Below are 14108 nucleotides of genomic sequence, written 5' to 3'. Positions count from 1 at the left end.
ACCCTTCTTTCCTTCCACCCAGATTTATACACCCTTTAAATGCCCAAATCTCATCAGAAATCCCTTCTCAGCCCTCCGAATTATATCGCTGATGACCTCACACCATCTGAGCTCCATGCTCTGAATAGTCTGCATAATATTCACGCATTGCTCTCAGACAAGACATCTCACTCATCAAACCATCACCAGTGTGCTACTAAGATCTGACCCCTCACAGCCACCACTATTTTATAATAATTGTCTCACTTGGTACATATCAGATTTATTGCTCCCCCATCTCTCTCTCTCTCTCCTACCATATTTCTGCCTTGTTTGTTTTTTTTATGATGGGCCTTCTCGAAACTTCTAATGGTCTTAACACCTTAGTTTTTTAAAAATTGTTTCTCCTCTATCTGAGTACAAATATACAGTGGAACCTCGGGTTACAAACGCCCCACCATGCGAATTTTTCAGGATACGAGCAGTTGTTCGGTCAATTTTTTGCTTCAGGATACAAAAGAAATTTCAGAACTTCCCCTTCAAGGGAGGTTCCTTAAATAAATAAAAAAATAAATAAAAGGTATATTTCTTTGCAAAGGTTACAATGTGTATTTATACATATAATATGATTGGAGCAAAGAAAGCCACTATCGTGCCGAGGCATTTCGGGCAGAAATGCCTACTTAAGACTACCCTTAAGTCTAGACAGGTGAAAAGTGTACTAGTAGTGGTTACCAGTGTTTTGCTTATGGTGGCACCAACTACTGACAGCCTTTTGAAGTTTCTCCTTACTGTTGTTATTATTATTATTATTATTACAGTAGATTGTCATTTAACATGGTAGTTATGTTCCTAAAAACACTGTGTTAGGTAAAACCGTGTTAGGTGAACTGAAGAACTTGTGGGAAAAATAGGGTTACATTCCTGAGAGCCCCCCCCCCACACACACACACAAAAAAAAACTTTTTTTTTTAGGCCGCCACATCTTACAAAAATAAAAGTGAATATGTAATTGTAGTTTATTGTTGTGATGTATTATGTTGTTTCTACTGCTTAGACTACAAATATAACAGAAATAACAATATTTCTTACCTTAAATTGTGGGTGCTGGTGTTTGTGGATGATTGTGAAGAGAGTGGAGAGTAATGCCGTGGCCCTACTGGGCTGAGGTGGATGGTAGAGGTTCTGGTACTGAAGTTGATGGTTGTACTGGAGTGTCTAACTTTAAGTCATTCAGTAAGTCAGTCAAGTCATTCAGTAAGTCAGTCAAGTTATTCAGTAAATCAGTCAAGTGATTAAGTCAGTCATTTCATTCAGTAAGTCAGTCAAGTCATTCAGTAAGTCAGTCAAGTCATTCAGTAAGTCAGTCAAGTCATTCAGTAAGTCAGTCAAGTTATTCAGTAAGTCAGTCAAGTCATTCAGTAAGTCAGTCTAGTCATTCAGTAAGTCAGCAAGTCATTCAGTAAGTCAATCAAGTCATTTAGTAAGTCAGTCAAGTCATTCAGTAAGGCAGTCAGGTTGCTCAGTAAGTCAGTCATTCAGTAAGTCAGTCAGTCACACAAACTTATGTTTACCTCTTTTTATGTGTACAAAGTAACACTTCATTATGGCCACAGGTTATGTCGTGTCTAATGTTTTTGTTTCCTTCATTAATTCTAAGACTTAGATAAGATAAGATTTCGTTTGGATTTTTAACCCTGGAGGGTTAGCCACCCAGGATAACCCAAGAAAGTCAGTGCATCATCGAGGACTGTCTAACTTATTTCCATTGGGGTCCTTAATCTTGTCCCCCAGGATGCGACCCACACCAGTTGACTAACACCCAGGTACCTATTTCCTGCTAGGTGAACAGGACAACAGGTGTAAGGAAACGTGTCGAAATGTTTCCACCCGCCGGGAATCGAACCCGGGCCCTCCATGTGTGAAGCAGGAGCTTTAGCCACCAGGCCACCGGGCCACCAAATGCTTACACCTTTTCTTGCCACTTTGAGCAACACTTGTATGCCTACTGGGTGTCATGATTGCTTGGCAGTGTTACAAAAAACGCGATTTCTAATAAGCATAGAGATCTCCAGTGAATACTAGAAAGGACTGCCCTTCTAGCATTCAGCCGGTTACTGGGTTTTCGTAATAAGTAATTAGTATCCTGGTCCAATTATCCATTAGAATTCAATAAGAATTATTAGTGCTTCAGGATTACAACTGGTAGGCTACAAACTAGAGAAATTAAAATTTATTGAGTTTATTAATAATAATGTCTAGAGGTATAAGATCAAAGTAAATTAAATTAATCAATTGAATATAATATAGGATACAAGTTCCTACACTTCTCTCGTGTACTGTAGTATTGTGCTGAAGGCACATATCACATTTATACGTCTTAAGTACCGTCTGGTACATTAACATTTAATAAGATATTACTACTGTAATATCTTATTACTGTAGGTAGTAGGTTGGTAGACAGCAACCACCCAGGGAGGTACTACCGTCCTGCCAGATGACTGTGAAACAGAAACCTGTAACTGTTTTGCATGATGGTAGGATTGCTGGTGTCTTTTTCTGTCTCATAAACACGCTAGATAACAGGGATATCTTGCTACTCCTACTTACACTTTGGTCACACTTCACAGACACGCACATGCATATATATATACATACATCTAGGTTTTTCTCCTTTTTCTAAATAGCTCTTGTTCTTCTTTATTTCTTCTATTGTCCATGGGGAAGTGGAAAAGAATCTTTCCTCCGTAAGCCATGCGTGTCGCATGAGGTGACTAAAATGCCGGGAGCAATGGGCTAGTAATCCCTTCTCCTGTAGACATTTACTAAAAAAAGAGAAGAAGAAAAACTTTATAAAACTGGGATGCTTGAATGTGCGTGGATGTAGTGCGGATGACAAGAAACAGATGATTGCTGATGTTATGAATGAAAAGAAGTTGGATGTCCTGGCCCTAAGTGAAACAAAGCTGAAGGGGGTAGGGGAGTTTCGGTGGGGGGAAATAAATGGGATTAAATCTGGAGTATCTGAGAGAGTTAGAGCAAAGGAAGGGGTAGCAGTAATGTTGAAGGATCAGTTATGGAAGGAGAAAAGAGAATATGAATGTGTAAATTCAAGAATTATGTGGATTAAAGTAAAGGTTGGATGCGAAAAGTGGGTCATAATAAGCCTGTATGCACCTGGAGAAGAGAGGAATGTAGAGGAGAGAGAGTGATTTTGGGAGATGTTAAGTGAATTTATAGGAGCCTTTGAACCAAGTGAGAGAGTAATTGTGGTAGGGGACCTGAATGCTAAAGTAGGAGAAACTTTTAGAGAGGGTGTGGTAGGTAAGTTTGGGGTGCCAGGTGTAAATGATAATGGGAGCCCTTTGATTGAACTTTGTATAGAAAGGGGTTTAGTTATAGGTAATACATATTTTAAGAAAAAGAGGATAAATAAGTATACACGATATGATGTAGGGCGAAATGACAGTAGTTTGTTGGATTATGTATTGGTAGATAAAAGACTGTTGAGTAGACTTCAGGATGTACATGTTTATAGAGGGGCCACAGATATATCAGATCACTTTCTAGTTGTAGCTACACTGAGAGTAAAAGGTAGATGGGATACAAGGAGAATAGAAGCATCAGGGAAGAGAGAGGTGAAGGTTTATAAACTAAAAGAGGAGGCAGTTAGGGTAAGATATAAACAGCTATTGGAGGATAGATGGGCTAATGAGAGCATAGGCAATGGGGTCGAAGAGGTATGGGGTAGGTTTAAAAATGTAGTGTTAGAGTGTTCAGCAGAAGTTTGTGGTTACAGGAAAGTGGGTGCAGGAGGGAAGAGGAGCGATTGGTGGAATGATGATGTAAAGAGAGTAGTAAGGGAGAAAAAGTTAGCATATGAGAAGTTTTTACAAAGTAGAAGTGATGCAAGGAGGGAAGAGTATATGGAGAAAAAGAGAGAGGTTAAGAGAGTGGTGAAGCAATGTAAAAAGAGAGCAAATGAGAGAGTGGGTGAGATGTTATCAACAAATTTTGTTGAAAATTAGAAAAAGTTTTGGAGTGAGATTAACAAGTTAAGAAAGCCTAGAGAACAAATGGATTTGTCAGTTAAAAATAGGAGAGGAGAGTTATTAAATGGAGAGTTAGAGGTATTGGGAAGATGGAGGGAATATTTTGAGGAATTGTTAAATGTTGATGAAGATAGGGAAGCTGTGATTTCGTGTATAGGGCAAGGAGGAATAACATCTTGTAGGAGTGAGGAAGAGCCAGTTGTGAGTGTGGGGGAAGTTCGTGAGGCAGTAGGTAAAATGAAAGGGGGTAAGGCAGCCGGGATTGATGGGATAAAGATAGAAATGTTAAAAGCAGGTGGGGATATAGTTTTGGTGTGGTTGGTGCAATTATTTAATAAATGTATGGAAGAGGGTAAGGTACCTAGGGATTGGCAGAGAGCATGCATAGTTCCTTTGTATAAAGGCAAAGGGGATAAAAGAGAGTGCAAAAATTATAGGGGGATAAGTCTGTTGAGTGTACCTGGTAAAGTGTATGGTAGAGTTATAATTGAAAGAATTAAGAGTAAGACGGAGAATAGGATAGCAGATGAACAAGGAGGCTTTAGGAAAGGTAGGGGGTGTGTGGACCAGGTGTTTACAGTGAAACATATAAGTGAACAGTATTTAGATAAGGCTAAAGAGGTCTTTGTGGCATTTATGGATTTGGAAAAGGCGTATGACAGGGTGGATAGGGGGGCAATGTGGCAGATGTTGCAAGTGTATGGTGTAGGAGGTAGGTTACTGAAAGCAGTGAAGAGTTTTTACGAGGATAGTGAGGCTCAAGTTAGAGTATGTAGGAAAGAGGGAAATTTTTTCCCAGTAAAAGTAGGCCTTAGACAAGGATGTGTGATGTCACCGTGGTTGTTTAATATATTTATAGATGGGGTTGTAAGAGAAATAAATGCGAGGGTCTTGGCAAGAGGTGTGGAGTTAAAAGATAAAGAATCACACACAAAGTGGGAGTTGTCACAGTTGCTCTTTGCTGATGACAGTGTGCTCTTGGGAGATTCTGAAGAGAAGTTGCAGAGATTGGTGGATGAATTTGGTAGGGTGTGCAAAAGAAGAAAATTAAAAGTGAATACAGGAAAGAGTAAGGTTATGAGGATAAAAAGATTAGGTGATGAAAGATTGGATATCAGATTGGAGGGAGAGAGTATGGAGGAGGTGAATGTATTCAGATATTTGGGAGTGGACGTGTCAGCGGATGGGTCTATGAAAGATGAGGTGAATCATAGAATTGATGAGGGGAAAAGGGTGAGTGGTGCACTTAGGAGTCTGTGGAGACTAAGAACTTTGTCCTTGGAGGCAAAGAGGGGAATGTATGAGAGTATAGTTTTACCAACGCTCTTATATGGGTGTGAAGCATGGGTGATGAATGTTGCAGCGAGGAGAAGGCTGGAGGCAGTGGAGATGTCATGTCTGAGGGCAATGTGTGGTGTGAATATAATGCAGAGAATTCGTAGTTTGGAAGTTAGGAGGAGGTGCGGGATTACCAAAACTGTTGTCCAGAGGGCTGAGGAAGGGTTGTTGAGGTGGTTCGGACATGTAGAGAGAATGGAGCGAAACAGAATGGCTTCAAGAATGTATCAGTCTGTAGTGGAAGGAAGGCGGGGTAGGGATCGGCCTAGGAAAGGTTGGATGGAGGGGGTAAAGGAGGTTTTGTGTGCGAGGGGCTTGGACTTCCACCAGGCATGCGTGAGAGTGTTTGATAGGAGTGAATGGAGACAAATGGTTTTTAATACTTGACGTGCTGTTGGAGTGTGAGCAAAGTAACATTTATGAAGGGATTCAGGGAAACCAGCAGGCCGGACTTGAGTCCTGGAGACGGGAAGTACAGTGCCTGCATTCTGAAGGAGGGGTGTTAACCCTTTGAGGGTCCGTCCCGTAGATCTACGGCTTTACGTTCAGGGTCCAAACCGTAGATCTACGTCATGAGCTCAGCTCACTCTGACAAACTGTGAGTGGTACATTTGGGCCTAGATATGACAGAATACATCTATGTGGTATGTGTGCACCACATAAAACAGATCCTGCAGCACGCTGTGTATAATAGAAAAAAACTGAAATCATGATTTTTCCATTAAAACAGCGACTTTACAGTGTTTTTTTGTATGTTTTTTTATAGTTCTATTTGCGATTTCTTGGTCTCATTTAATAGAATGGAAGACATATTACAGAAATAGAGATGATTTTGATTGGTTTTAGCACTGGAAATGGCTTGAACTGAGCTCAAAGTAGCAGAAATGTTAAATTTTTGCCGATATTCAGGAGTAAACAAACGACCTCACATGTCTAATACACGCCAGCTGGTGAGTCTAATATGCATTCACAAATATGGTGATGATATTTATACAATTATTACAGTATTGCATAACAGTAAATCATCTATTTTTTGGTGTGAATAAAAATTCATTATGTGAATAAAAAATCAAAATGGAATTTATTTGTAAAGCCTCAAAATGTAACTAATGAACAGAGGAAATGTTAGTTTAGTTCCAGGAATACCTACATTGTTTATTCTGGACCCTATTTTGAAATTGGAATATTTTGAACTTTGTGTTAAATTGACCAAATTAACAATTTCAGATCACTTTAATTTGTAGTTGAAAAAGTTGACTTGGCGATTTGTTGTGCTCAATCGATAGAATAGAAGTAGTACTAGTGAAATAGCTAAGAATTTGGTTGACTGGAATAATGTAATTGGCCTAAAATGGGAGTCAAAGTCGGCAAAATCACCGATTCGTAAATATCGCTGACACATCAAAATTCGCGAGAGCATAATTTCGTCAATTTTCCATCAAATTTCGTACTTTTTGTTTTATTACCCTCACAAAAAGATTCTCTACCATTTCATAAGAAAAAATAACAAATTTTTTTTTTTTTTGAAAATTCTTGGACACTGGGGCACCACTTCAGATTTGGGCCTTGGACCCTGAAGGGGTTAATGTTGCAGTTTAAAAACTGTAGTGTAAAGCACCCTTCTGGCAAGACAGTGATGGAGTGAATGATGGTGAAAGTTTTTCTTTTTCGGGCCACCCTTCCTTGCTGGGAATCGGCCAGTGTGATAATAAATAAATATATACTAATGTGTACAAGTAAGTTTGTGTGTATGTGTGTAAGTGCTTTAAGTAGTTCGTTATGTCTCAAAACTCGACTAGACTTAAACCAGTGACTGACAATGTCCTCACATCAACTAACTTCTTGACCACCTGACAATCAGAACAGCTTGCTTGAACAATAAAATGACTGCTAAGCCCAATAGCAATACATGTAACAAGCAACTGCGACACAGAATCGGGAACAAGGAGATAATATAACACTAAGTAGGGACCATCTGCAGATCTTCCTCAAAAGTCACCAATCTCCCATACTACTGAATCAAAGTTAAGCATAAGAAAATACCCGACTGTGACAGTACACAGATACCAGTACAAATTAGGTCAGAAGCTACAGCTCAGGACCTGAGTTGCTCAGAGTGTCTATGCGACACAACCTCAGTACAGTGTCGAAAATCACTAAGTCTAGACGATGTTCTGTGAACAGAGTTCCACAGAACCTACAACAATAAAGCGACAGAGACGATCTTCCAACAAGGGCCAGTAAGGGAGAGTTAGGCACGTCTTGTCAGGAACACGTCCAACCACCAAGAGAGTCTAGCCCAGACTAACTACTCCAGGAGAGGTGTGAACACTCCCCCCTCGATCACGTGATAGCTCCGTGGACTGTTGCTGCCCAGCAACACCGAAAAGCCGGCAGAGTAATGAGCCACGAGCGATAATTACAGTAGTTAGACAATCAAGACTTGAGCTATGAGCACATAATATATGAATGTTACATCCTACCTAACAATATAACTAAGCCAAATAATAATATAAAGCAGTATATTTACGATTTAGCTATTATCGCAAATATAAGCAATATAAAATTATATGGAAAGGTAATATACATTATATACATTGTGACCCATTCAGGGGTTGCAATAGCAGATACACCTACCATCCGACTTACTACCGAGTTCGGTTCCGAGAAAAAGGTCGTAAGTCGAAATGGTCGTAAGTCGAACTTTACTACTGAATATCAACAAAACATTTTTGTAATGTCTTTATTTTATTGTTTTATTTTGGTATTTCATGTTTTACTTTACTTTTTATGTTGTTAGTACTGTATTTTATACTGTAAGGTTCAGGATAAACACTGTGTACAACACAAATAGTTGTTTATTTCCCAGAAATTTGGCATAAAAAACACGGTCGTAAGTCGAGTGGTCGTAAGTCGAGCAGGTCGTAAGTCGGTTGGTAGGTGTACAATTAAAATTTCAAAACACAATTCACAATCACAAGCTTGTAGCAGAGAAGTTGGACTGGACACATATGAAGTACAAATACTGGGATGGTGGGGTTGTGTCGGGGTGGCTGGAAACGGCAGGAAGTCTCCCCTGCTGAAGCACAACAAGGTGGCCACTTGAGGAAAAGGGAAGTTTTTTTTTTTCCTTCCTGCAAACTGAGCCATGTTAAATTCATCATACGATGTGTTACATAAAATTGTGCCGCAATTTTTCATCATGCTATACCCAAATTGTGTCAAATAAACTCATGCTAAATGATGGTCTACTGTACTATTATATTGTATTATTATTGTTATAATAATAATAATTTATTATTATTAGTAGTAGTAGTAGTAGTAGTAGTAGTACATGTAGTAGTAGTAGTATACACCTTATGTGGTGAGGGGCTCTTGATCTAGGGAATGAATTGGAGCTGTGCTCCAGGTCCCTAAATTAATAATTATTATTAATATTATTATTATTATAATACTTACGTACTAATAATAATGATAATACAGTGGAACCTCTACGTGCGAGTTTAATCTGTTCCATGACCTTGCTCGCAGCTGGATTTGCTCATTTGCAGAGTCAATTTTCCTCATTTAAATTAACTGAAATGCAATTAATCCGTTCCACTGGAATTCTGTACTTCAATAATTTCGCTAATATCAACTCTACAGCTTATTTATCTATCTCAATTCATCTAATATGACATAATAAACAATATAAATAACATAGAAACCCTGATATATACTCTAAAATGAATAAAATGTCATTCATGTAGTGGTATGGGTGGTGTCGGCGGTGGATGAGAGTTTGTCTGGAGACCACGCAAAATACTTCATGAATATTTTTGCTAATATCATCTATACGGCTTATTTATCTATCACAGTTCATCTAATATGACATAACAAACAATATACTACCATCCAACTTACGACCTGCTCGACATACGTCCACTTGGCTTACGACCGTGCATCTGGCAGTTGGGCTGGGCCGGCTGATGCACACCACTATACAATATTTGACAATACTTGTGGCGGCGGCAATGCGTCATGCAGGCTGCATCAGTTTGAGTAACCCTGCCCTATCAGCAGCATCATACTGTATAACTGTACTAACTGGACAGTAAATTTTACCATGACCCCTAAGATGAAGTCTGAATCTTGCACTGGAGATTGTGGCAAGAAAGGCTCTTACTCTCCAACTCTGTTTGTTTTCACTGTTGCACATAAGCCTGTCAGTATCTGTCTGCCTGTATATCTGTGTCTGTCTGTATCTCTGTGTGTCTGTCTGTCTACCTGTGTGTCTGTTTGTCTGCTTGTGTGTCTGTTTTTGTCTACCTGTGTGTGTGTGTCTGTCTTTATGTCTACCTGTGTGTCTTTCTGTCTACCTGTGTGTATGTAGGATATTTATACAATATCTGATAATACATGTTTTAATACAGTAAATCCTTCATATAATAAACTTTGGAAATACAAAACAAAATCCACTTGGTTTTTTGATCTGGAAACAATGGTCAAATCATGACCCAACAGTCTCATCACTATCCACCACAGCTGCCATTATTAGCCACCTGCCACCCACTTCCCCTTGATTACTTTGTTATATATAGGGTTTGCTGTATTCTCTATACAGTGGAACCGCTACTCACGAGTTTAATCCATTCCATGACCTTGCTCGCATCTGGATTTGCTCTTTTGCAGAGTCAATTTTCCTCATTTAAATTAATTGAAATGCAATTAATCTGTTCCAGTGGAATTCTGTACTTCAATAATTTCTCTAATATCAACTCTACGGCTTATTTATCTATCAAAATTCATCTAATATGATATAATAAACGATATAGATAACATAGAAACCTGATATATACTCTAGAATGAATAAAATATGTCATTCATGTAGTGGTATTGTCAACTGATGAGAGTTTGTCCAGAGACCAGACAAAATACTGTACTCCTTGAATAATTTCACTAATATCATCTATATGCCTTATTTATCTATCACAGTTCATCTAATATGACATAATAAACAATATAAATAACAGAAACCTGATATATACTCTAGAATGAATAAAATATGTCACCATGTAACAGGTGGAGGCGGCCACAACCGCTCCCGCTTTGTTGTGGTAAACACTGCCATCTAGTGATGGCCTTTTGAAGCCTTTTATTATAATTATTATTATATAGTACATTATTATTGTACATGTATTATTATTTTACATATTGTATTAATATTATTATACATACTATTATTATTATACTTATTATTATTATTACTATTATTACAATGTAAATAATTTGTAATTTTTATTCACACAAAAAATAGATTTACTGTTATGCAGACTACTGCATTATTGTAATAATTGTATAAATAATGTCAACCCATTTACGACTGCATATTGGAATGGTCATTTGTTGACTCTTAACATCACCAAAGAATCAAACATTTCTCCTACTTTGAGCTCAGTTTCAAGGTACTTTTCGTCGTGAAACCAATCAAGATATATCTTTCATTCTGTCAAATGAGACCATAAAAAACGAGAATACAGCCATAAAAACCATACAAAAATACCACTAAGAGGAGGCCAATTGCTGAGAAGTGAACTCCTTTATTTATGGTCCAATTTCTTTCATTTTTTGGTGTACATTAAGAAGCATCTTTCCATCATACATTGCCCAAGTTTCAATAAGATAGTCCAACAAACAAATAAGATCCACTTCCCTAGATCAAGAGCAAAAGCCCCTCACCAGCGTCAAGGAACCTCCCTTGAGGCCTGCTCGCTTATGGAAATTTCGCTATCGTATGGAAGCAAAAAATCGACCAATCAACTGCTTGTATTTGGAAAAACTCGCACATGGATACGCTCACAAGTAGAGGTTCCACTGTATTTTTAAATATTTTATGCATTCTAAATCCATATCTTCTTGTACCTAGGTTTTATTTTTTTTTTATTATCACACTGGCCGATTCCCACCAAGGCAGGGTGGCCCGAAAAAGAAAAACTTTCACCATCATTCACTCCATCACTATCTTGCCAGAAGGGTGCTTTACACTACAGTTTTTAAACTGCAACATTAACACCCCTCCTTCAGAGTGCAGGCACTGTACTTCCCATCTCCAGGACTCAAGTCCGGCCTGCCGGTTTCCCTGAACCCCTTCATAAATGTTACTTTGCTCACACTCCAACAGCACGTCAAGTATTAAAAACCATTTGTCTCCATTCACTCCTATCAAACACGCTCACGCGTGCCTGCTGGAAGTCCAAGCCCCTCGCACACAAAGCCTCCTTTACCCCCTCCCTCCAACCTTTCCTAGGCCGACCCCTACCCCGCCTTCCTTCCACTGCAGACTGATTGTTATATATTTAAGTATTGAATGTTACAGATGAGAATTGTATGTCCAAGATCTGCTGCCAGCTTTATGAGAAGGTCATCACTAAAAGGCAATCTCCACCTAAGTTGTTAGCTTTAATTCCAGTTTTTTATAAGTTGTCTGAAGTTGGGCCAATACTGCCCAAATTTGATCTGCCAGAAGAACATATAGCATTACTACATATATGTTTAAAGTACATTCAAAGCACTTACCAGAAAGAGCTACGGAATACCAGCCAGTTGATGAATGTGTCTAAAATTATAAACAAAATTCTTCCCAAACTTGATGAACACTCACTCCGAAGTACCCTGGCCACCAACAAACTGTGGCCATCTTTTGTAAAACAGGTTAGTTTTTTCCACTGTCAGCACTTTTAACACTCATTTTTATTTTTGATAGTCAGATACTCCTATTAAAATTATAAACTAGCAAATAATTTTTTTTGTGCTCAAGCAAAAGAAAACAATGTGAATCTCTCCTAATGTCTGGCAATTTTTACTTTTACTTATTTTAGTAATTTTTTCAGATTTCTTCATTTCGAAGAGTAAAAGCTACTTAATGTGCAGTTTTATGAATCATTAGGATTAGCACTAGAATCCTCCCATTCCAGTATTGGAACTACCCTATAAAGTGCAAAGAAGGTAGAAATTTGGCCAGTTCTGCACAAAATTAAAAAAAATTCAATTTAGAGATTCCAAAATAAACACTGTAGACATTTCAGACACTAAAGAAATATTTCCTCAGGCCTCTTTTATATTACGCTTGCACACCAGTTTGAATTCATCACAAAAAATCAAAGATTACCCTTTTTTTTTTTTTTTTTTTTTTTTTACACATCGGCTGTCTCCAACCGAAGCAGGGTAACCCAAAAAAGAAGAAACACTTTTGTAATTTTTTTTTCCTTTTTCCCCTAGTTGTCAGATAATAAAATATAACCAGGAATGATTCATCACAATTTATGATGTTCTAATAATGGAATCAGACCTAGTAAAAGCCCATAAAATATACCAGGGGGAAGGGGGGAAGCCTTACAAATCATCATGCAATTGACACAAATCTAATATTTCCACTACTTTGAGCCCAGTTTCCAACTACAGTGGACCCCCGCATAACGATTACCTCCGAATGTGACCAATTATGTAAGTGTATTTATGTAAGTGCGTTTGTACGTGTATGTTTGGGGGTCTGAAGTGGACTAATCTACTTCACAATATTTCTTATGGGAGCAAATTCGGTCAGTACTGGCACCTGAACATTCTTCTGGAGTGAAAAAATATCGTTAACCGGGGGTCCACTGTACTTCTGATACTGAAACTAACCAATGTCATCTCTATTTCAGTAGTATATCTTCCATTCTAAAAGATGGTATACCTCCCTGGCCAGTGAAGAAGAGCAGAATGTGAGTGTGGGGGAGGTGCGTAAGGCATTACATAGAATGAAAGGGGGTAAAGCAGCTGGAACTGACAGGATCATGACGGAAATATTAAAAGCAGGGGGTTAATATAGTGTTGGAGTGGTTGGTATTTTTGTTTAATAAATGTATGAAAGAGGGGAAGGTACCTAGGGATTGGCAGAGAGCATGTATAGTCCTTTTATATAAAGGGAAGGGGGACAAAAGAGATTGTAAAAATTATAGAGGAATAAGTTTACTGAGTATACCAGGAAAAGTGTACAGTAGGGTTATTACTGAAAGAATTAGAGGGAAGACAGATTGTAGGATTGCGGATGAGCAAGGAGGTTACAGAGTGGGTAGAGGATGTGTAGATCAAGTGTTTACATTGAAGCATATATGTGAACAGTATTTAGATAAAGGTAGGGAAGTTTTTATTGCATTTATGGATTTAGAAAAGGCATATGATAGTGTGGATAGGGGAGCAATGTGGCAGATGTTGCAAGTATATGGAATAGGTGGTAAGTTATTAAATACTGTACAGAGTTTTTATGAGGATAGTGAGGCTCAGGTTAGGGTGTGTAGAAGAGAAGGAGACTACTTCCCGGTAAAAGTAGGTCTTAGACAGGGATATGTAATTTCACCATGGTTGTTTAATATATTTATAGATGGGGTTGTAAAAGAAGTAAATGCTAGGGTGTTCGGGAGAGGGGTGGGATTAAATTTTGGGGAATCAAATACAGAATGGGAATTGACACAGTTACTTTTTGCTGATGATACTGTGCTTATGGGAGATTCTAAAGAATAATTACAAAGGTTAGTGGACGAGTTTAGGAGTGTGTGTAAAGGTAGAAAGTTGAAAGTGAACGTAGAAAAGAGTAAGGTGATGAGGGTATCAAATGATTTAAATAAAGAAAAATTGGATTTCAAATTGGGGAGGAGGAGTATGGAAGAAGTTAATGTTTTCAGATATTTGGGAGCTGAGATGTCAGCAGATGGATTTATG

General features: G+C 38.3%; 1 protein-coding gene and 1 long non-coding RNA gene across 3 annotated transcripts in view; one reads left to right on the top strand and one right to left on the bottom strand.

Moving 5' to 3' along the window:
• LOC128689077 (nucleolar pre-ribosomal-associated protein 1) overlaps window positions 1-14108 on the top strand; it is a 144739-nt gene that overhangs the window by 53280 nt on the left and 77351 nt on the right. For both annotated transcript variants that reach the window (XM_070087207.1, XM_070087208.1), the window contains one exon: window positions 11725-12059. In XM_070087207.1, coding sequence (XP_069943308.1) covers window positions 11725-12059 — 335 coding nt within the window. The remainder of the gene's footprint in view (window positions 1-11724; window positions 12060-14108) is intronic.
• Window positions 1-14108, bottom strand: part of LOC128689078 (uncharacterized) — a 100099-nt gene that overhangs the window by 13649 nt on the left and 72342 nt on the right. The gene's annotated exons all lie outside the window — the stretch shown is intronic.

The sequence above is a fragment of the Cherax quadricarinatus genome, chromosome 21 (genome assembly GCF_038502225.1).
Source record: "Cherax quadricarinatus isolate ZL_2023a chromosome 21, ASM3850222v1, whole genome shotgun sequence".
Lineage (NCBI taxonomy): Eukaryota > Metazoa > Arthropoda > Malacostraca > Decapoda > Parastacidae > Cherax > Cherax quadricarinatus.
The sequence above is the reverse complement of the archived record's forward strand: the minus strand, read 5'-3'. Positions and strand labels throughout refer to the sequence as shown.